The 23225-nt window shown below is 34.9% G+C and overlaps 2 protein-coding genes across 4 annotated transcripts in view; both read left to right on the forward strand.

The window, feature by feature from the left end:
* Positions 1-4369, forward strand: part of LOC136813151 (telomerase protein component 1-like) — an 89007-nt gene extending 84638 nt beyond the window's left edge. Inside the window, exons 24-27 of one of the 2 annotated variants that reach the window (XM_067069682.1) lie at positions 415-543; positions 1156-1245; positions 2556-2714; positions 3237-4369. In XM_067069682.1, the coding sequence (XP_066925783.1) occupies positions 415-543; positions 1156-1245; positions 2556-2714; positions 3237-3347 (489 nt within the window). In that variant the 3' untranslated portion in view covers positions 3348-4369. The remainder of the gene's footprint in view (positions 1-414; positions 544-1155; positions 1246-2555; positions 2715-3236) is intronic. The other variant, XM_067069681.1, reaches the window with a different exon arrangement.
* Positions 4370-12327: 7958 nt separating this feature from the next.
* Positions 12328-15172, forward strand: LOC136813153 (uncharacterized). 2 transcript variants are annotated; one of them, XM_067069684.1, is made up of 3 exons: positions 12328-12432; positions 13256-13820; positions 14245-15172. In XM_067069684.1, the coding sequence occupies exons 2-3, from the start codon at positions 13271-13273 to the stop codon at positions 14997-14999; spliced, it is 1305 nt and encodes a 434-aa protein (XP_066925785.1). In that variant the 5' UTR covers positions 12328-12432; positions 13256-13270; the 3' UTR covers positions 15000-15172. The 2 variants fall into 2 exon arrangements, with proteins under 2 accessions (XP_066925785.1, XP_066925786.1); XM_067069685.1 differs by having other exon boundaries at positions 12334-12422.
* Positions 15173-23225: the final 8053 nt, after the last annotated feature.

The following is a 23225-nucleotide window of genomic DNA, read 5'->3' on the forward strand; positions in this document are numbered from 1 at the left end:
TATTTACCAAAATTGTAAAAGCAAAAATAAGATTTTGTGAGATGCGAACTTATAGATGAATACTCTTAGGTTCCAAATAAACGGGGGGAGGGGTTCGAATAAACGGAGGGGGGGGGTTGGAAATTTTTCGAGATTTTATTTAAACGGGGGACCTAATTGCCGGGGGGTGGTAGATTGTACTTCTGAAAACCAAAAAATAAGGTAAATGTAGGCTAAAATCAGGCTATTTAGAGCAAAATAAGGGGCCTTCTTTTTAACAGCTGAAAATATTCTTAAAAGTTAACAAACGGGGGGGGGCGTTTATTTGGAACCTAAGAGTACAGTGAAGTCTCCATAACTCGACCAAATATCTGAAGAAAAGAATATCTGAAAGATATTACTGATGTATATTTATGTGATGTTTTTTTATTTCAGTTCAAGTTGGCTCTCATACGGATCTTACTATGTCATCATTTGAGTATACTTGCCGACTTGGAACGCAAAGAGGATTTGCGCCAACAATCTTTTGATGTCATCGATAAAGCTATTGCATACTTCGAAAAGGTTAGTTTAAAATCCCTTCTCCGTCTATTCTTTGACTTGTTGAAATGAAGGGGTCGCACCGTTGACTCCAAAGTCCCTGTAAAGGCTAGACCCGAAACTCCCGTATGGGATATAAAGCCACATATTTCCCATCCAAAACGCGTGACCCGCGTGGTTTTTACACAAGCGCCAGATTGAAAGTAGAATTTTGAAAATTATATGACGCACAAACAAAAAAAGGCTAGGTTCAATCCGCCATTCTAAATGAGGGGCTTTAAACACGATGGGGGAAGGGGTCAAGGGCATGACCGCTCGATTTTTTCACGTAGAAAGGTATTAATTTTAACTTCTTTGGTTCAAGCTCATGACACAATTTATGGGCAATCTTTCTTAGGTTAAAGTAAGATGAATGACTTTGATAGTTTTTTTCCCCGCTTGGTACATAGTCAATTCATGATATGCACCAATGGAGAGTCTTTTAAGAACTTTTAAATTTTCCACCCAATACGTCACTTAAACAATAGAAAAAGTGACATATTGGGTGGAACAAAAACAGAAAAGTTGCATAATTTCGTGAAGTCATTGCAGTGGTACATATCATGAATAGCTTTTTATCTTTTCTCACGTGACCAGGTCAACGATATTGGACATTTAGCAGAATCCATCATGACCAAATCTTTCGTCAATCCAAGAGCTCGACAATATTTCCAGAACAAAAAAGAAGTACGTATTGTCTCATTGGACCTTCTAAAATTTTCTAAAGCTTTTAAAATCACTGATCAATATTAAAGGTTTTGTTGTTGAATAAGAGTGATATCGTTTGCTTACTCATCAATTTTAATTCACAAGCTTTTTTCACATTGGGTTGACATGGAGTATGTAGCAAGTTTGATCAGAAGGAGGAAAGGAAAAACATTTTTTTGCTTATATCAGCATAATATAACAATAGGCAGGCACTGTGCTGAAAAGAAATATGTGTCTGATATGAAACGGGAACACTTAAAACATGGAAAAATAGAACCTTTAAATCTATTAGAAATCATTAGAAAGATTTGGATAGAAAAATGTTGGAGAGACTTGAAGACGCTTACTGCCTGCACATACCCGGCACATATTTTGTCAAATACCCTCCTCCCCCTGGGACCACGAGATATAACAGAGTATGGGTTCATCTTCCCTTGGTCGGTCCCCTTTTTTGAGGGAGAATTCAGGGGAAAGTATAAAAGGCATTCATTGGACCTGCCTCGTGTGTATTTATTGTACCAATGGAGTCTCTAACTCCGACACGCTGTAAACGCAATTTTGCTCGAGTTAAGGAAAATTCGAATTATAGAGTAAGGATTATAGTGCATTGTTAGTAGAAGGGACTATAAAACTTGTTCGAGTTAAGGAGACATTCTAGTTATAGATGTTCGAGTTAAAGAGACTCAACTGTACTTGTTTTTCCAATCATTTTCAGTTATTTCTGAGGTGACAGAATGAATCCCTTCATCCATATGGGTCTTTTCATAAATTATTTTGAGAGCAACGACTGCCTCGTTTTAAAACCATCCCCAAGGTCATTAAACCCCCTTGACTGTTCAAGTGTTACTTTATAAATAGAGTAAACTTTTTATGAACTCCTCTGGGAATCAATTGCTATAAGCAATATTTTGAAAACGTGTCAAGTGCACTGACCTTTATATATCCCTGAACCAAGCTTTGATCGAAGTTTGTTTTTGAATTGGTACCTGTAAAGAAGACATTGCAGTGCTAAAAATTAACGTCTAACGACGTTACATCATCAAAAGTTTTGCAGGAAAAGTTGATCTAGCGCTCTCGATGCATTTACACCGCTATTGAGTAGTGCCGCCATTAGGGTGGTAAAAAACTCCGATCAAAGATTTTGCTTGGCCGGGATTGAGAAACTTGGTTCAGGGTATATAAAGGTCAGTGGTTAAGCGTTGCACTTGACGTATTTTTATGAAAACGTCTATTAATCGTTCCTCTGGTACTTGAATTTCTAATAGTTTTCTTCTTTTTTCGTTACCTAGCAACTGGAATTATCAATGGATTTGTGTTTGAAAGCATACGGAAAATGTCACATGCTGTACGTCCGGTTATGTTTGAACATCGGTATTCTGTACGAAGATGACCGGAACTTCAATAAAGCGTACGATTATTTCCTGGAATGGGACAAAGCGTGTATGGAGGTATGTAATGTGATTGTTTATCTACTGTTTCTAGTGTGTAGCCAGCAACGTTGTCTAGACGTTCATCTAAGGTAATACGGACGTTGTGAACATTAGATAAACGTTGAAACAATGTTGTGTGCCCGTTGGGTACGGGGATTCTTTTTAACACCCTGTCTCACAGTCCCGGTGGAACTTTTTTTCTGAGTAGAGATTAAAATTCCCATTGAAATCCCAATAGGGATAGAAATTCTTCTACAAAAACTACTTTCACGATCTCAATATGTCAATACTAACCAATCGTTAAATTGTACGTTGTATTCTATCACCCCGACTAAATTTATTCTTTGGAGGCTATTGCGCCCGAAGCGAAGCCTCAAATTCAGTATAAACGGCTTAAATCGTAAAGAAAAACCTCCACATTTTATAGTCCCGCATATGGAAACATTTAAACAACATTTAAAGAACATTTAGATATGTCCTTCTCTGAAAGACACTAAAAGGGAGAAATAAAATTTGGTCTAACGCAACTTTTTTGCATAGGTTCTTGGGCCAAATCATCCAAAATCACAGCGCGCCAAAGACACATTAAAAGAACCGATGTATATTCGATTGAAAGAACAACGAGAACGGATGGCTGCAGGGACTGCATAAAATGTGAAAAAAGTTGAAGAAGGAAAGTCGGTGAGATTTTTTGTAACAAAATCTCTTGGTGTGGAGTTTCTGTCTAAACAGAGACCTTCCTACCTTGAATAAAGTTGCCATTCGGGTTAGCCTCTGGTGCAATATTGTTACTCGCTAGACATTATGAATGATGATATTTTAGCAGCAAAATTAAGGGTACAAACACATTGCAAAAGTTCTGTTTATCATTTGTTATGATTATTTAAGCTGGATAAATGGATTTCCTCGATGTGTTTTTGCCAAAGGTCACGTGATGCACGTACATGACCAAGAGACATTCTGGTCTGTATTTTACATTTGTTCTAATGATGATGACGTCATAATTAATTCAAGATGGCATTAATCTTTTTCTTGTTGCTGGACAAGCATTTTTGGCATTGAATAAAAAGGAAAAGACATCTTTTTGAGAGGCTTCATGCCTGTTTTATACAATCTTTTTGAACAAAAGGTTATAATTAAATTATTTTGTAATATTTTTCGCGTTTTTGCACTTTTTTAAAATTTCTTATTTTTCATTTTCATTTTCTGCTTTTGTAGTTAAGGTTTTCGTTTTCCTTGACACATTTGCATATTTACAGACTTGACAGATGTGTGAGGCTTTTCGATTAGAGAGAATCTTTATTTAAATGTGTTTTTTTCATTGCAATCATAGAAGAGTTAGCTGGAGTCGGCTTGAGGCACCAAAATGACTCCACTTAAAGGTTTTATTTTTAATTTTTTTTTCACATTGGATTGACATGGATGTGGAGCAAGATTGGTCAGAAAGAGGAAAATAAAAACATTTTTGCTTATATCAGTATAATATAGCAACAATTAGATACTGTCCTGATATGAAATATGTGTCTGATATGAAACGGGAAAACTTATGTGAAAATAAAACCTTTAATTGCGATTGCAGCTTATCTCTCTCTCCTCTTGTTTTTCATTAATTAACTTATTACACTATTGAATTATTATTATTGGTTTAAAGTTATCACTCAAGCTTATTATGGAAATATTACACTATGCGTTGATGGAATGCGGGGACCTACTGTAGGTATTAGTACCATTGTCGTAGCTACCAGGGGAGGGGAAAGGGGGCACGCCCCAATAATTTTTTGAGAAATGATTCTTTTATGAAATTTCTGATATTGATTACTGATTTTACTTCCTTTTCTGGAAATGAAATTTCATTTTGAATTCATTTACCGCGGCTTTGTTGAACTTAAATTCAAATTTCCCCACTCGAGCCAGCTTCCCTTTTGTCCCAAATTTCTATATTCATTTTGTTATGATTTTGCATCAATTTTTATTAAATTATTTTTTAGCTTAATTCATATCATTTTGATTTTTTTCTTCCGTCATTTGGCTCCGTGAATAGCGTTGTACACAGCATAATTTTTCAACTAGAAACGTGTACGAGGTCCAATCCCACAATTCATTTCGAAATGATCGGAAAACCGTGAAAGTTTTTACCTTTCTTTTGATATTGTAAGTTATTAACGTGGAAGAGTGAGTAACGAAGGGCTAGTATCGTGCTTCAAGCTCTTCCAAGCAAAAAAAAAGTGGATATCTCAAAGAATATTGCTGCTATTGTTTTCGAAAACAAGCGTAGCTTCTTATTGGTCAAGCGCTGAAATTCTATTGTAACATCACGTGACTTAGGTAGGGTTTCCTACCTAACCTCGGCACACTTTTCAGCCAAAGCACGATATCTAGCCCGCCGGGCTTTATAAATCTATGCGTACAAACGAATAAATCTGTGCAGATTTGTTAACATTTTTAAACTTAGCGTGGTGTGCTATCAACAGTCAAAATTTAAGATTATTTAATTTGCAATATAAAAATATAAAACGAGATTGGCGTATATCTCTCTCTTCGCAGATTTGAAGATCTTATCGAAATTTTTAGTCATTATGATGTTGAAAGGAAAATTTTTTCTTGTACTAAATTTTATTTATTATCCTAAAGAAATTTTAAGAAAATGTTTATAAAGTCATTTTGAAATGAGCAAAGCATATGGACATAATTATGTTGTCTCTTAGATTCTGAAACACGGGAGGGGGAATAAATTTTTGTATCCTCGCTATCCTAAGTTGGGCGATTCGCTGGATTGTAGGATTGGGATTCAAGGATTCGGATTCGGATTCAGGATTCGTAAAAAGTTTTGTAAAAAAAAATTGAAAAAAAGTATTGACTTCAAACCAAAAGATCTTGAAAGATTACATAACATAGAGCAGTTCTTGACAAAAATTGATATAAAAATGGGCGTGGCCTTGACGCTAATTAGGGAAATTCCCCTTTTTAGGATTCAAATTTCCAGCCCATTGCATACTTTGGCTAGTTCTCAGTCCCCTTGTTGAGGTTAAATCAATTTCTAAACACTTGATCTTATGACCAGACATGTCAATGATTAATTGTGGACAAAATTTATTGACAAAAAGGGCGTGGCCTCGATGCTAACTAGGGAAATTCCCTTATTTAGGATTCAAAACACGAAAATTGCAAAGTTTGGCTAGTTCTCAGTTCACTCGTTGGGTTTGGATCAATTTCTAGACACCTGATCTTATGACCGGACATGTCAATGATTAATTGTGGACAAAATTTATTGATAAAAAGGGCGTGGCCTCGATGCTAACTAGGGAAATTCCCTTATTTAGGACTCAAAACACGAAAATTAGAAATTTTGGCAAAGTTTGGCTAGTTCTCAGTCCCTTTGTGGTATTTTAATCAATTTCTAAACACATGATCTTATGACTGGAAATGTCAATGATTAATCGTGGACAAAATTTATTGACAAAAAGGGCGTGGCCTCGATGCTAATTAGGGAAATTCCCTTTCTTAGGATTCAAAACACAAAAATTGCAAAGTTTGGCAAAGTTTGGCTAGTTCTCAGTCCCCTTGTTGTATTTGGATCAATTTCTAAACACCTGATCTTATGACCAGACATGTCAATGATTAATCGTGGACAAATTTTATTGACAAAAAGGGCGTTGCCTCGATGCTAATTAGGGAAATTCCCTTATTTAGGACTCAAAACACGAAAATTAGAAATTTTGGCAATTTTGGCAAAGTTTGGCTAGTTCTCAGTTCCCTCTTTGAATTTGGATCGATTTCTAAACATCTGATCTTATGACCGGACATGTCAATGATTAATTGTGGACAAAATTTATTGATAAAAAGGGCGTGGCCTCGATGCTAATTAGGGAAATTCCCTTTCTTAGGATTCAAAACACAAAATTTGGCAAAGTTTGGCTAGTTCTCAGTCCCCTTGTTGTATTTAGATCAATTTCTAAACACATGATCTTATGACCGGACATGTCAATGATTAATCGTGGACAAATTTTATTGAAAAAAAGGGCGTTGCCTCGATGCTAATTAGGGAAATTCCCTTTTTTAGGATTCAAAACACAAAAATTGCAAAGTTTGGGAAAGTTTGGCAAGTTCTCAGTTCCTTCGTTGTATTTGGATCAATTTCTAAACACCTGATCTTATGAAGGGACATGTCAATGATTAATCGTGGACAAATTTTATTGACAAAAAGGGCGTGGTCTTGAAGCTAATTAGGGAAATTCCCTTATTTAGGACTCAAAACACGAAAATTGCATTGTTTGGCAAAGTTTGGCTAGTTCTCAGTCCCTTTGTTGTATTTGGATCAATTTCTAAACACCTGATCTTATGACCGGAAATGTCAATGATTAATCGTGGACAAATGTTATTGACAAAAAGGGCGTGGTCTAGATGCTAATTAGGGAAATTCCCCTATTTAGGATTCAAAACACGAAAATTGCAAAGTTTGGCTAGTTCTCAGTCCTCTCGTTGAGTTTGGATCAATTTCTGAACACCTGATCTTATGACTGCACATGTCAATGATTAATCGTGGACAAAATTTATTGACAAAAAGGGCGTGGCCTTGATGCTAATTAGGGAAATTCCCTTATTTAGGATTCAAAACACGAAAATTGCAAAGTTTGGCAAAGTTTGGCTAGTTCTCAGTCCCTTTGTTGTATTTGGATCAATTTCTAAACATCTGATCTTATTACCTGACATGTCAATGATTAATCGTGGACAAAATTTATTGACAAAAAGGGCGTGGCCTCGATGCTAATTAGGGAAATTCCCTTTCTTAGGATTCAAAACACAAAAATTGCAAAGTTTGGCAAAGTTTGGCTAGTTCTCAGTCCCCTTGTTGTATTTGGATCAATTTCTAAACACCTGATCTTATGACTGGACATGTCAATGATTAATCGTGGACAAATTTTATTGAAAAAAAGGGCGTTGCCTCGATGCTAATTAGGGAAATTCCCTTATTTAGGATTCAAAACACAAAAATTGCAAAGTTTAGCAAAGTTTGGCTAGTTCTCAGTTCCCTCTTTGAATTTGGATCGATTTCTAAACATCTGATCTTATGACCGGACATGTCAATGATTAATTGTGGACAAAATTTATTGATAAAAAGGGCGTGGCCTCGATGCTAATTAGGGAAATTCCCTTTCTTAGGATTCAAAACACAAAAATTGCAAAGTTTGGCAAAGTTTGGCTAGTTCTCAGTCCCCTTGTTGTATTTGGATCAATTTCTAAACACCTGATCTTATAAAGGGACATGTCAATGATTAATCATGGACAAATTTTATTGACAAAAAGGGCGTGGTCTTGATGCTAATTAGGGAAATTCTCTTTTTTAGGATTCAAAACACAAAAATTGCAAAGTTTGGGAAAGTTTGGCAAGTTCTCAGTTCCTTCGTTGTATTTGGATCAATTTCTAAACACCTGATCTTATGAATAGACATGTCAATGATTAATCGTGGACAAATTTTATTGACAAAAAGGGCGTGGCCTCGATGCTAATTAGGGAAATTCCCTTATTTAGGACTCAAAACACGAAAATTGCAAAGTTTGGCAAAGTTTGGCTAGTTCTCAGTCCCTTTGTTGTATTTGGATCAATTTCTAAACACCTGATCTTATGACCGGAAATGTCAATGATTAATCGTGGACAAATGTTATTGACAAAAAGGGCGTGGTCTAGATGCTAATTAGGGAAATTCCCCTATTTAGGTTCAAAACACGAAAATTGCAAAGTTTGGCTAGTTCTCAGTCCTCTCGTTGAGTTTGGATCAATTTCTAAACACCTGATGGATCAGGTAAGGTTTCCGTGGGCGATTAATCATTGACATGTGCGGTCATAAGATCAGGTGTTTAGAAATCGATCCAAATTCAACGAGGGAACTGAGAACTAGCCAAACTTTGCAATTTTCGTGTTTTGAATCCTAAATAGGGGAATTTCCCTAATTAGCATCGAGACCACGCCCTTTTTGTCAATAAAATTTGTCCACGATTAATCATTGACATGTCTGGTCATAAGATCAGGTGTTTAGAAATTGATCTAAATACAACGAGGGGACTGAGAACTAGCCAAACTTTGCAATTTTCGTGTTTTGAATCCTAAAAAAGGGAATTTCCCTAATTAGCATCGAGGCCACGCCCTTTTTATCAATTAATTTCTTCCACAATTAATCATTGACATGTCCATTCATAAGATCAGGTGTTTAGAAATTGATCCAAATTCAACGAGGGAACTGAGAACTAGCCAAACTTTGCAATTTTCGTGTTTTGAATCCTAAATAGGGGAATTTCCCTAATTAGCATCGAGACCACGCCTTTTTTGTCAATAAAATTTGTCCACGATTAATCATTGATATTTCTGGTCATAAGATCAGGTGTTTAGAAATTGATCCAAATACAACGAAGGGACTGAGAACTAGCCAAACTTTGCCAAAATTTGCAATTTTTGTGTTTTGAATCCTAAAAAAGGGAATTTCCCTAATTAGCATCAAGGCCACGCCCTTTTTGTCAATAAAATTTGTCCACGATTAATTATTGACATGTCCAGTCATAAGATCAGGTGTTTAGAAATTGATCCAAATACAACGAGGGGACTGAGAACTAGCCAAACTTTGCCAAAATTTGCAATTTTTGTGTTTTGAATCCTAAAAAAGGGAATTTCCCTAATTAGCATCGAGGCCACGCCCTTTTTATCATTAAATTTTGTCCACAATTAATCTTTGACATGTCTGGTCATAAGATCAGGTGTTTAGAAATTGATCCAAATTCAACGAGGGAACTGAGAACTAGCCAAACTTTGCAATTTTCGTGTTTTGAATCCTAAATAGGGGAATTTCCCTAATTAGCATCGAGACCACGCCTTTTTTGTCAATAAAATTTGTCCACGATTAATCATTGATATTTCTGGTCATAAGATCAGGTGTTTAGAAATTGATCCAAATACAACGAAGGGACTGAGAACTAGCCAAACTTTGCCAAACTTTGCAATTTTCGTGTTTTGAGTCTTAAATAAGGGAATTTCCCTAATTAACATTGAGGCCACGCCCTTTTTGTCAATAAATTTTGTCCACGGTTAATCATTGACATGTGCGGTCATAAGATCAGGTGTTTAGAAATTGATCCAAATACAACGAGGGGACTGAGAACTAGCCAAACTTTGCCAAAATTTGCAATTTTTGTGTTTTGAATCCTAAAAAAGGGAATTTCCCTAATTAGCATCAAGGTAACGCCCTTTTTGTCAATAAAATTTGTCCACGATTAATTATTGACATGTCCAGTCATAAGATCAGGTGTTTAGAAATTGATCCAAATACAACGAGGGGACTGAGAACTAGCCTAACTTTGCCAAAATTTGCAATTTTTGTGCTTTGAATCCTAAAAAAGGGAATTTCTCTAATTAGCATCGAGGCCACGCCCTTTTTATCATTAAATTTTGTCCACAATTAATCTTTGACATGTCCGGTCATAAGATCAGGTGTTTAGAAATTGATCCAAATTCAACGAGGGAACTGAGAACTAGCCAAACTTTGCAATTTTCGTGTTTTGAATCCTAAATAGGGGAATTTCCCTAATTAGCATCGAGACCACGCCCTTTTTGTCAATAAAATTTGTCCACGATTAATCATTGACATATTAGGTCATAAGATTAGGTGTTTAGAAATTGATCCAAATACAACGAAGGGACTGAGAACTAACCAAACTTTGCAATTTTCGTGTTTTGAATCCTAAATAGGGGAATTTTCCTAATTAGCATCGAGGCCACGCCCTTTTTGTCAATAAATTTTGTCCACAATCAATCATTGTCATGTCTGGTCATAAGATCAGGTGTTTAGAAATTGTTTAACCTCAATGAGGGGACTGAGAACTAGCCAAAGTATGCAATGGGCTGGAAATTTGAATCCTAAAAAGGGGAATTTCCCTAATTAGCGTCAAGGCCACGCCCATTTTTATATCAATTTTTGTCAAGAACTGATTTATGTTATGTAATCTTTCAAGATCTTTTGGTTTGAAGTCAATATCTTTTTTCAACTTTTTTTTACAAAGCTTTTTACGAATCCTGAATCCGAATCCGAATCCCTGAATCCCAATCCTACAATCCAGCGAATCTACCTCCTATGTTAAATCATTTTGTCAAATCAAACTTATGCTTCGCTTATGTAATTTGCTTTTTGATAATGTGGATGATGCTGAATTCAGTAAAGTCCCGGGGGGGGGGGGGCACTCAAGGTAAATGACCTACCAGACGTTCGGCCCTTAAGGGTCGGTTTTTCATAGTTTAGCTAGTGCACTGTAAGGGTAGGAAATTACAAAACTGCACTGAACTGCACTGTAAGGGTAGGAAATTGTGATAAAAGGCCAATTTTTTGGTAAAATTGGCACAAAATTGGTCAATTTTGGAGGAAAAATTCCACATTTTCTTGGAAAATTGCAAAAATTTTCGCCCTTACGGGCGAGAAATTTTGAAAAAGTGCACTGTAAGGGTATGATTTTTCATGGAAATTCACTGCACTGTAAGGGTCCGATTTTAAAAGCCAAATTTTGGGCCGAACGTATGGTCGTTTTCAGATCGAGTGCCCCCCCCGGGAGTAAAGTATACTTAAGTCTGTCTCTAAATAATTTACAGCTTAGACAAAAATGGCTGTAACTTTTGATAGAACTTGAATCAAGTTGTGATTTTGTGCTCGTTGAAAAGATATTTGTGAGTGGAATATTATCAAGCAAAAAAAAAATGAAGAAGAAAAAATTCAACTTCTTGTAGAAATGTGGTACTATTACCATTTTCACAGTAGTGATTCTTCAATCTTAGATCATCGTCACTAAAATTTTTCAAAAATATTCATTCAATCAAAAGATATCAAACAAAGTTTGTTATTGGTTGATCGACAAAAGGCTGTTTTTCTATCGTTTTTTATACTACTTTATAGAGTCAACCAGCAATAAACTTTATTTTATATCTTTTTATTGAATGAATAATTTTGAAAAAATTTTTCACAGTGATGATGATCTAAGATTGAAAAATCACTCCTGTAAAAATGGTTATTATACCACATTTCTGCAAGAAGTTGTTTTTTTTCTTCTTCGTTTTTCATTTTTCTTTATTTTTCCAAATTTTTTACTTGATAAATTCCACTTACAATTGTCTTTTTAAAAAGCACAGAACCGCTATCTAATTCGAATTCTATCAATAGTTACAGCCTTTTTTGCCTCCGCTGCAAATTATTTTGAGACAGACTTTAGACAATGTTTTAGTTTTTCCAAGGTTTTAATCTTGGCAATTCTTATTAAAATTTTGACAATTAGATCCCTAGAGACAATCAATAAAACGTAGATCAATTAACATCGAATTCCCTGCTCCACTGCTATTAAATTTTACAATTAATTTTTTTTTATACAACAATCATTTTAGTTGTATTAAATGAGCTTTATTGAATCATGAACATATAAACGACTGGACATCCATCTCCTTTGTATTTTTGAAGATAACAGTGCTAACTTCGTTGCCGCCTCGTAAAAATCATAAAATAAAACAATGGAATTCATGATTGAATATTGGAAATTGAGCAATAACATATATGACTTCGCGTGTTGTGCAGAATTTCATATAGGTTTTGTACTTAAAGCTTGACAAAAATCTGCGAGGATAACATTTTGAAAACTCGTGCAATGTTCACTTAATTTTACCAAAATAATGGTCTTCAAAGTTATAGCCCTGAAAGTATCCATGTAAGTATAGGTATGTAATCATTTTATGTACTCGAATTTTCTCGACTTTTATCGTTTTACTTTGATATTAACTAGAATTTAATGTATCAAAATCAAGAAATTTCACAAATTCATTGAAAGTTAAAGAGTGTTTTTTCATCATGTTGACGCAAATGAAGTTTAACTGAGCTCCATGATGGATTACCTCTTTTCTTTTCTTCGATTTTCACCAGAATTTCACATTGAAATCATGAAATTTCACAAATTCATTAAAAGTTAAAGAGTGTTTTTTCATCATGTTGATGCAAATGAAGAGGAGAGGAGTGAGAGGAGAGTGAGAGGAGTTTATTGGCTTCCAGGTTAAACTTGTTCTGTTTGGGGGTAATTTTGCTCTGTCTATCTAAGGGTAATTTTGATTGTCCATGAGGTCAACTAATGCTTGTCCGGGGGGGGGGGTTTCAAAGTCGCAATGTCCGGGGGGGGGGGGTAAATTTCCAAAAAATGTTATATCTTCCATCCCCCCCATATAAAAGCCCATTACCGTTAGGACACTTGGCAATCTTTCTTGGTTTTAATAAAGTTTTACAGAGAATTCCCCTTTTTGTCTCGAATATTACGGCCATGAGATACACTTGATTGTAGTTTACGAGGTTAGGTAGGAAATCCTACATAGGTCACGTGACATTACAATAGACTTTGAGCGCTTGACCAATAAGAAGCTTCGCGAAAACAATAGCACCAATATTTTTTGCGACGTTGACTTTTTTTGCTTGGAAGAGCTTAAAGCACTACATCTAGCTCTTCGGGCTTTACAGAATAATTTGTGACTATAGCATTTTGAAAATTTTTTCTAGGGAAGAAAAATCAAAATGACATCAACGAAAAACAAAGCATTACGAGACGTACCACACCAGTGGTGGAAAATCAGTCTTTTCAATCTCATCCAGCTCAAACTGAACGGATGGGATTTCTTCCAACAACAAATAGAAAAACACCAGAGTACTGTATTCTGTGCCAAAATATTCAACGATTGGACAACGTTTGTGTGTGACCATGTAGCTGTTGCTGCTGTATTGGACATGACCAAAACGGAGAGAAGCAAAACCGGCCATGGTTTCTTGGAGCTACGTCCAGAAATGATGTTAGGTCAAACGCCTTGTGTGTTCAGTGTTGGCGAAGGTCATCAAATACACAAACCATTTATCATGAATTTCGTTGCTAAGAGTTACGAGAAACAAAAACCCAACATGGTAGCCATAATTGAGAAAGAATTCAAGGTACTCAGTAAACATGGTATGGGCGATGCTTCATCTGTGGATTGGGAAGGAATGTTTTCGACTGCAGCTAAACGAGTTATTTGTCACATGTTGTTGGGTGTCCACATTGAAGACATTACACCTCTCGAGAAATATACACAAGGTAAGTTCAAAAGAGCACGCACAATGCATTGTTTTGCCACCAAACATCTATAGTTATATAGTAACTGAGCTTGCACACAACGTTATTTCAACATTCATCTAACGTTATATGGACGTTGTGAACATTAGATAAAGGTTGAAAGTCAGGAAGAAAAGACACTTTTTTATTCTGCTACTGGCAGTTTCATGCCACTTTGGTGACAATCTTCAGGCAACTCAAATAAATAAAATAAAGGTCAAAAGAACGTTGCGTGCCAGCTGGGCAACTTCAGGTACTTGGTGAGACCCCAACGAGTTGGCTTCAAACCAGCCAACTTGATCATTGATAAAATTGTAAGCTTGTATGTTGATCCTGACCAATGGGAAGGTAGATACTGGCTTCAATCAGTAATTAAAAGCATTTTCATCTCTCTCTTTTACAAAAGGTATGTTAACTATGGAAAAAATGCCTGGGGAAGCCGACACCTTGATCGAAAACATCATGACGATCTTCAACAAAGTGGATTCAATAAAAAATCTATCTATCCAATTCTCAAACAGCGGGTTGACCCAAGAAGAAATGTTCAAAGACATCTGCTATGTAGTATGTCTGGATGCCAGCAACGCTATTACAATCTTCGTTCTCAATTCATTGTATTGCTACCTGAGATTATCCAGCAATGACAAGCAACTGCTGAGAACAGAAGCTGATCAATATTTCAAGGATCCAGAACAAACCAATCTATCAGCATTACCAAATCTCCATAAATTCTTCACTGAAATGCTACGTTGGTCATCTAAAGCTTTCATTTATGGTAAAGCGAAATCCGATTTCCAGCTCGATTCAACATCGGGGAAATTCCGGATTAACAAAGGAGACTTGTTATGCGCGCTACCTTACTTCATACACCGGGATGATCAACTTTTCGAGAATCCCGAGCAATTTGATATGCACCGAAACCCGGAAGAGTCCGAAAAATACAACTTCACCTACGGTGGTCGTTTTCTCGGACAATCTACACCGAGCAACCATAGATGTGCTGGATTCTCTCTTTCCAGAGATGTTGTCAAAACGTTTATTCTCTTTTTCACTCGTTGCCAATTCGAACAGATCGGGGTGACCGAATGGACTGGAGGAAAAATTTCACGAAAATATGCAAGTGATGAGCCGCTCAAATTATCCTCTTTCAAATTTGAATAAAAACAGACATTTAATAAAAGGTAGCAATTCTCATGGAAGTTGTTCTCAAAGATTGAAATACTTGAACGAAAACAACTTAGTTAACAAATAGAGAATCAAGTGAACTTGAAATTTTTCTAATGATATTAATATAAAGATAAATGAAAGCAACAACTAACTGAGCTCCATGATGGATTACCTCTTGAAAATTCTTTGGTGTGAACTTGATTTTACCCCAATCTTTCAAAAATTTCTGACCTTGAAGTATCCAAAATGTAAGTATAAAGGGGTTGGTGTAATTTAAGATGCACGATCTAACGATTTACGATGCACGATTCGCGATCTGTGCATAAAATATGTTAATTCATGCGTAATTATGCAAATTATGATTAAATATTTAGGCAATTTACAAACTTTCATTCGCTGAAACTCAATTACTTTTGAAAACATCATTTATGTAAGATTATACAAATTATATTTAAATCAGTCATATATAAAAAGAAAGTGAAAACCACGTGCATTCACCTTCTGTACTCTCTCTCTTTTTCATAACTTGAATCAATATAGGGGAATTGTTTACCGAAAGAAAATTCTTTCTCATAATAGAGCACCAGTTTTTTTGCTTCGTACATTACGGTCCGCAAAACATATTGTTTGCCAATATATTCTTTTATTTGCTATAAGAAAGAAAATGCTATATTCGATTATGATTGTTAAAACTGAGGAGAGCAAAAATATTTCTTGTGTATTGTTTACTTTCACTCTCTGTCTACTGTAAGATGTTCACAAGTTAGCTTCCATTATCAATATCAACATTATGCAAGTTAGTTTTTTTTCATAATTTTACGGTCGTAATTATTCGTAGTTCCATTTCTTTTTTGTCGCATGAATTTACCGTGGTAAACAAAAGTGAGAAAAGATTATGCCATTGTTTTAGAATTATGTTATATAATTTAAGTTATATGATAATTATTAGGAATAATCAGCATACTTTATGCATGGATCGCGCATCGTGAATCGTAAATCGTTAGATCTTGCATCTTAAATTACACCAACCCAGTATAAAGGTATGTAATCAATTTATTTCTCGAATTTTCTCAACTTTTATCGTTTCAATTCGATATTAACTAGAATTTAATGTATCAAAATCAAGAAATTTCACAAATTCATTGAAAGTTAAAGAGTGATTTTTCATCACGTTGACGCAAATGAAGTTTAACTGAGCTTCATGATGGATTACCTCTTAAAAATTCTCTGATATAAAAATGTGAACTTGATTTTATTTCCTTGTCTACAAATTTCTTGGCCAAAATGTTAGTATAGGTAAGTAATAATTATTTTATTTCCTCGAATTTTCTCGACTTTTATCGTTTTACTTCGATATTAACTAAAACTTGTAATATTAAGACCAAGAAATTTCACAAATTATTTAAAGTAAAGAGTGATTTTTCATCATGTCGACGCAAATGAAGTTTAACTGAGCTCCATGATGGATTACCTCTTGAAAAATCTTTGATATAAAATGTGAATTTGATTTTGCAACAATCGTCTACAAAACTGATCTCGAAGATGTGCGATTACACACAGGTATGTAGTTATTTTATTCACTCGAATTTTCTCAAATTTTATCGTTTTCCTTCGATAGTAACTAGAATTTAATGTATCAAAATCAAGAAATTTCACAAATCATTGAGAGTAAAGAGTGATTTTTCATCATGTTGACGCAAATGAAGTTTAACTGAGCTCCATGATGGATTACCTCTTGAAAATTCTTTGATATACAATGTGAACTTGATTTTATACCAATTAAGATCGTTTGCAATTTTTTTGTCCCTGAATTTCATGCAATATGTCAGTACTGATATGTCACTCGAACTTTTTCAATTTTCTCGATTTTAACAACAATTTATTTAACACTACTAGTATTAATAAATTGGCCAATGAGTGAAAATTTAAAACATAAAAAAATAAGCCATACAGGTGACTTTCTCTAAGATTTCTTTTCGAATTAGGACGAGACTCAAATCAAAGAGATCATTAAGCTACTTTCCAGTTGAAGGGACTAATATATTTGCAAGTAAGTAAGTAAGTATTTATTTACCATTTAACACTACAAAAAAGATACAAGTGATGATATGCACAAAATATATATGGAGGGAGACCACCTTATAGTCTAGCTAATCAAAAAGATGCGGCCACCTAAGTACAGATTGCGTTTATAAGAAGAATAAATTAAAATAAAGTTTGCTAAACTTTCTTGGTAGGGGAGGGGTGTGCTCAGTATCTCCCAAGACAGTGAGTAAGGGCGAGAGATTTAACAAAACTGAAAACAGATGAGCTCAGGGTAATATTTGGATAAGATCGCTGGATGCTGTTCCAATGTGTTATGCAAAACTTAGAGAAAGATTTGTTCCCAAAGGTAATGGTGTTGTAGGCTCGGGTAAGTTATGGCATGTCTTAAATTTACCATAATTTTTAGATCGCATTAGTCGACAGAAAATGACCAAACAAATGACTGAACATGAAGGGTACTATGATGTAGTTTCTAACCTGATGTATAACCTAATTGTTTTTTCGCTGATTTTAGCGAAAAACCGCAAAAACTGATTATTACGTAATAATCGATGACGTCATCAAAACAAAAAATTGAATTTCTCAAGAATGGTTTATCCAATTGTCTTCAAACTTTCACCAAAGATGTATCTTACTAAAGTCGATCATTTGAAAAAAAATTTTTTTCGAAATTTTGATGACGTCAGCAGAAATTAGTGAAAAATGAAAAATCCTTTTTTCTGCTGACGTCATCAAAAATTCGGAAAAATCTTTTTTCAAATGATGGACTTTAGTAAGATACATCTTTGGTGAAAGTTTTAAGACAATTGGATAAACCATTCTTGAGAAATTTAATTTTTAGTTTTGATGACGTCATCGATTATTACGTAATAATCAGTTTTTGCGGTTTTTCGCTAAAATCAGCGAAAAAACAATTAGGTTATACATCAGGTTAGAAACTACATCATAGTACCCTTCATGTTCAGTCATTTGTTTGGTCATTTTCTGTCGACTAATGCGATCTAAAAATTATGGTAATTTTCAGTTTTTGAGACATGCCATAACTTACCCGAGGGAGGGAACAAAAAGTAGTTTCAAACATGCTCCTCTGGTACTTTGAGTGTTATCGTCTTCAGCATCGAGCTGAATAAAGTTAAAAAACTCCAGAAGGTCAAAGGGTAATTTGTTATTTAGGAATCTGTGGACAAAAGATATATTAAGGCATTTGACAAGCTCGAATAAATATCAATAAATATTTAGACACTAAAAATTTTATCTAACAAAAATTTGACGTTCAAAATTTCATCAAATAAAAATTTGACGCTCAAAATTTCATCAAACAAAAATTTGATGCTCAAAATTTCATCAAATAAAAATTTGATGTTCAAAATTTCATCAAATAAAAATTTGACGCACAATATTTCATCAAACAAAAATTTGATGCTCAAAATTTCATCAAATAAAAGTTTGACGGTCAAAAGTTCATCAAATAAAAATTTGACGCTCAAAATTTCATCAAATAAAAATTTGACGCTCAAAATTTCATCAAATAAAAAATTGACGCTCAATATTTCATCAAATAAACGTTTGACGGTCAAAAGTTCATCAAATAAAAATTTGACGCTCAAAAGTTCATCAAATAAAAGTTTGACGGTCAAAAGTTCATCAAATAAAAATTTGACGCTCAATATTTCATCAAATAAAAGTTTGACGGTCAAAAGTTCATCAAATAAAAATTTGACGCTCAAAATTTCATCAAATAAAAGTTTGACGCTCAAAATTTCATCAAATAAAAATTTGACACTCAAAATTTCATCAAATAAACGTTTGACTCGATATCCAAATTTCAATTCTCAAAGTCAATCTTACAGTGGAGCTGAAATTGAAAAAATATCTTTTCCACCTGGTACGAAATTTCTCGGCAATTTTGGCCAGGCTATCAGCGGGTTTCAACGGATCTGTTACGTGGAGTGTAATAGTGGATCGGAAATTCTTTAGTTTTCAGTTGGAATCTCTGACAGTGTAATGGATGGCTAATTCGTCTTTCTGAAATAGATTTTTGGAACTGAGATCAATGCTTGTATATCTTCAACCAACTGTAGTTTAAGAGTTGTTGATATCTTTTTCCTATGAGAATCCAATTATATAGACATTTGATAGAACATTGGGCTTCTTGGTAGTAAAAAATTACAAAGATTTTAACTTTTTCGACTACCGTATTACTTCGAATAAACGGCTCCCTTCTTTTAAACGCCCCCTCGAATAAACACCCCTTTCGAATGAACGGTGGTCATTCCTGTTCATCCCCTCTAGGGGATTATTATTAAAAACTTTTGACTTTAATACTTCAGTACCAGTATTGATTGGGTTAGAAAAGGAAGATTTTAGTCATTTCTTGTAAGCAGAGCAGTTTTCGATGCAATTTTAGTCGTTGAGCCAAAGAAATTTTGCACTAAAATCCTGACAAAGAACTAATCCAAAGTTCGACTTTAGACTAAAATAATTTAATAAACGCCCTTCTTTTAAACGCCCCCTCGAATAAACAACCCCTCCTAAAATCGAAAAAATATAATAAACGCCCCGGGCGTTTATTCGAAGTAATAAGGTATGTGTAATTTTCTGATGTGCAATTTTATAGCGGCAGTTTCAAAAAAATCTCAAGAACATCTATATCTTTACCTATCTCTGTAGTTTGAGCACTCTTGGATTGGGTGGAGAGTCTTCATTTAAGACGCTCACTATTTGCATTACGCATTGCTCGCTGCTCGCAGTTTGAGCACTCTTGTGACTCCACAATGCAATCCACAAAATGTGTAACCGTACATCATGTGCCCAAGTTCAGGAGTTGCCATAAAGCCATTATGGTAATAACCGGGAGGGCACATTGCTATACATTGTATCTTTACCTATCAACATTTTATCAAAAAAAACTTAGCATATTTTTCTGTATAAGCTCTTTATAACTAAAAAATTCATCTGGAACCACAAGTAAAGAACTGGTGTATTTAATCATGATTGTAAACCAATTTTGCGTTAAGTTTCCTGAGTATAAACGTATATTCACATATTATCAGATTCATTCATAAAAGAAGCTTGACATACGAAATCCTGTCAATGAACTATAGAATATATCGAATATATCGAAAAAATTAAGATCAATAAGCATTGGCAAAAATTAAAGAAAATATCATCAAAAATAATTGTCTGTTCCCAAGGAACTTGATCCTTGGCTCATCGGCTCATTTATGGAATTATCAAAAGGGTAAATTTGAATCCAATCCAATCTATAAGTCCGCTTTATTGATACTGATAGCGTTCACCAATAAAATATGTATAATATCAATAAATTGTGCAAGTTGCTGTGTGGTACCAAATTATAAGGGTTAAGATAAGCCATTGTTGACTGAATCAAACAAACCAAACTTAAAGATATCAGAAAAATACGATGGGAAAGTATTGCAGCCAAAATCAGACAGATTCATTCAAGCAGAGTAAATTTTAATAACTATGAGGGCGGTCAATGTAAAATCTCATACATTAAAGATTACCATCATTAATAGCATAATTAGCATAATTATGTTATTGTTTCGGGCTCCAAACCTGGGAAGATCGATATTCTTATAAAAAATATTTCTTATAAACTACCTCCACAACCCGACCATGTATAGCATAGCATTACGCAATGGTTTTTTCTAAACATGGTAATACGAGATTTCGCATTGAACTGCTTGCTATTGCAGTAGAATGAAATTTTAAAACAATGGATCGTCGCAACTCGCACGTTTGGGTTGTTTTCAGATTATGAAGAAACACCAGAAACCTAAAAGACTAAACCATCAAAAAATCAATCGAGAAACAAAAAGACAAAATACCCCCTAGATTTCCAGACAAAAATAATCAATCATTATCGAATACTCTAAAAAGATAAATCTTGTGCTAGAAATAGAAATTCAAGACCTTAGGAATTTGTTTGACAAACATGCAACACAGACTATGATATGATTCTGTGGTGCAATAGTTTAAGGTACTGTCACGTCAACTCCAAGGTTATTAAGTGTACTGGTTCGAGTCCTGGCTAAGGCCGTCATTTATAATCGGAAAAATTAATATTTCAAGTTCGAGTAAACTTTGCGCAGATAAATGCGCATGCGTAACTAGATACCACAAGTAGTCAATACTTGAAAATATATAATCATAATGAAATGCGATGGGTTGGTCGGTCGGGGTGGAGGTGTCCTATAGTAAATCAACAATATATCCAAGTCACTTAAAGAATTGAAGTCTATTTTCATTAAAAAAGAAAGATTTTTGTTGAAGTTACTTCTATTTTCATTTAATTTTCATAATTTAAGAGTGTCATGAAAAAGAGTGTCCGGGACATAGCGCATCGCTGCCCTAGAGGTCCAAAAGACCTTTAGACTCAAAAAGGACGCACGACCACGCCTCTTTAGAGCCCCCAGGGTGGGTTTCGAGCAAGACACTTTTGATACACCGGTCATCAACGGTACTAATTGTGCACGCACAATGAAGCAACTATGTTGAGAGCAAAGGGTATCGCAAGTGCACGAGCTTCGAGCGAACAAGTTCACATTACGAAACGGGGTACCATAACATCCCCAGGAACCGGCTGCCGCATGTTAAACCATGAAATTAACCATGGTTAGACGCTTACAGACTGGTATGGACTGCAGCGCGAAAACCTCCTTTCCTGGACCAGGTTCCGTCGCGTAATTTTGCGACAACATGATTGTTGCAGCTTTACCTGACAAATGAAATATGCTATCTTATTACTTGTGGTGAAACCCTCTACGCATGCGCATATTCTCCGATGCTATGCAATGAAGTTATCATTTGAACATTTTTCAATTTAATGGTCTAAATAAAGTGTGTGATTTGTTTTACCAATTAGCGAGTAGTTGTTTAACCTGATACTTTCCACTCTACACATTTCATTCATTTAATTTAGATATGCGTACGAAATTATTACTTGTGGTTCTCTCATATCCATAATTCGCCGTAAGCAGGCAAGAAATTAATTCAAATCAAACACGGAAAAAAGTTATTTGAGCATATTGAGAACGGTGATTAAAAGCATCGAGAAAAATTAATTTTGATTCTTGAAAACATTAATCCTCTGTATGGAAAACGTTGATTTTGAGCACACTCTTTCTTTTCAAATTCTTTTCAATGCATTCTCTCATTACGTCGTAAACTGTTTGTTATTGCTGACATTAAGCGCTAAAATATTTTTGAGATCATAGCTATCGAGAGCTGTGATCCGGGGAGGTACTAAGTTTGCGAAATGACGGGTATATCCGAGCCAAATCTCGAAATCGACCCTTCGAGAGACTGAATTTCGAGAAGTTTTTGCCAAGACCCTCAAAGAGACTATAATACCCCAACAAACAAATTTTTCAAATTTTAATCCGCCAAATTTCAAGAATTTATGACCCTTTGAGGGAGTTGATTTTTGATTTTCGTAATTTTGGAACCCTTAAAGAGACTCGATTGGTTTTTAATGGTTTTTGTACCCGATTCGAGAGTGCGAATAAAGAGATCCTTTCAGCATACTCAACTCTCATTTGGCCTAATAAGTACCCCCTCCCCGGGGGCTGTGATAATTTTAATATCATTTATATCGATTAAAAATATTATTGTCAGAGAGTCAATAAAATAGTTACATAAAAGTCCGTAAAAAGTCCGAAAGTCTCTACAATCAGCCGATCGGTGGAGGGGTATTTAAGGGCGGTCGACACTTTCGAAACTATTTGGGTGGATAATCTTTGGCGTTCGAGGGCATTGGACGTTTTTTGGAAAAAGGTCCAATTAAAGGAACGAAAAAATAAATAAAAGAAGGTCAAATGAAAATTCAAAAAGTCAAAATCGATCGTATATTATATACATCATCATCATTCAATATTTATTTTTTGCACTTAGGTCGTGTTAACGTACTCTGTATCAGATAGACTACAGTATGGGGCCCCCAAAACGTCGATCAAATTTGAAATTTCTCTCAAATCTAGAGGAAAAGAGGTTTTACAAAAATTTTTGCTGCATGAAAAGCTTTAACATCTCTACTTTATTTCCTGTAGGTCCTTTTTCAAAATTTCCAATTTCAACAATATTTTTCAATCGCTTAAAGATAGGTAGCTTTTTTCTAATGGCCCCCAAAACGGAGGTTTGAAATTTTAGCGA

Source organism: Clytia hemisphaerica, unplaced genomic scaffold (assembly GCF_902728285.1).
Source record: "Clytia hemisphaerica strain Z4C2 unplaced genomic scaffold, Clytia hemisphaerica genome assembly, whole genome shotgun sequence".
NCBI classification, from domain to species: domain Eukaryota; kingdom Metazoa; phylum Cnidaria; class Hydrozoa; order Leptothecata; family Clytiidae; genus Clytia; species Clytia hemisphaerica.

Excerpts from the sequence above, each read along its gene's own strand:
- LOC136813153 (XM_067069684.1), top strand. The coding sequence starts at position 13,271 with ATGACATCAACGAAAAACAAAGCATTACGAGACGTACCACACCAGTGG. Across the intron at positions 13,821-14,244 it reads TCTCGAGAAATATACACAAG|GTATGTTAACTATGGAAAAA; the intron begins GTAAGTTCAAAA and ends CTTTTACAAAAG.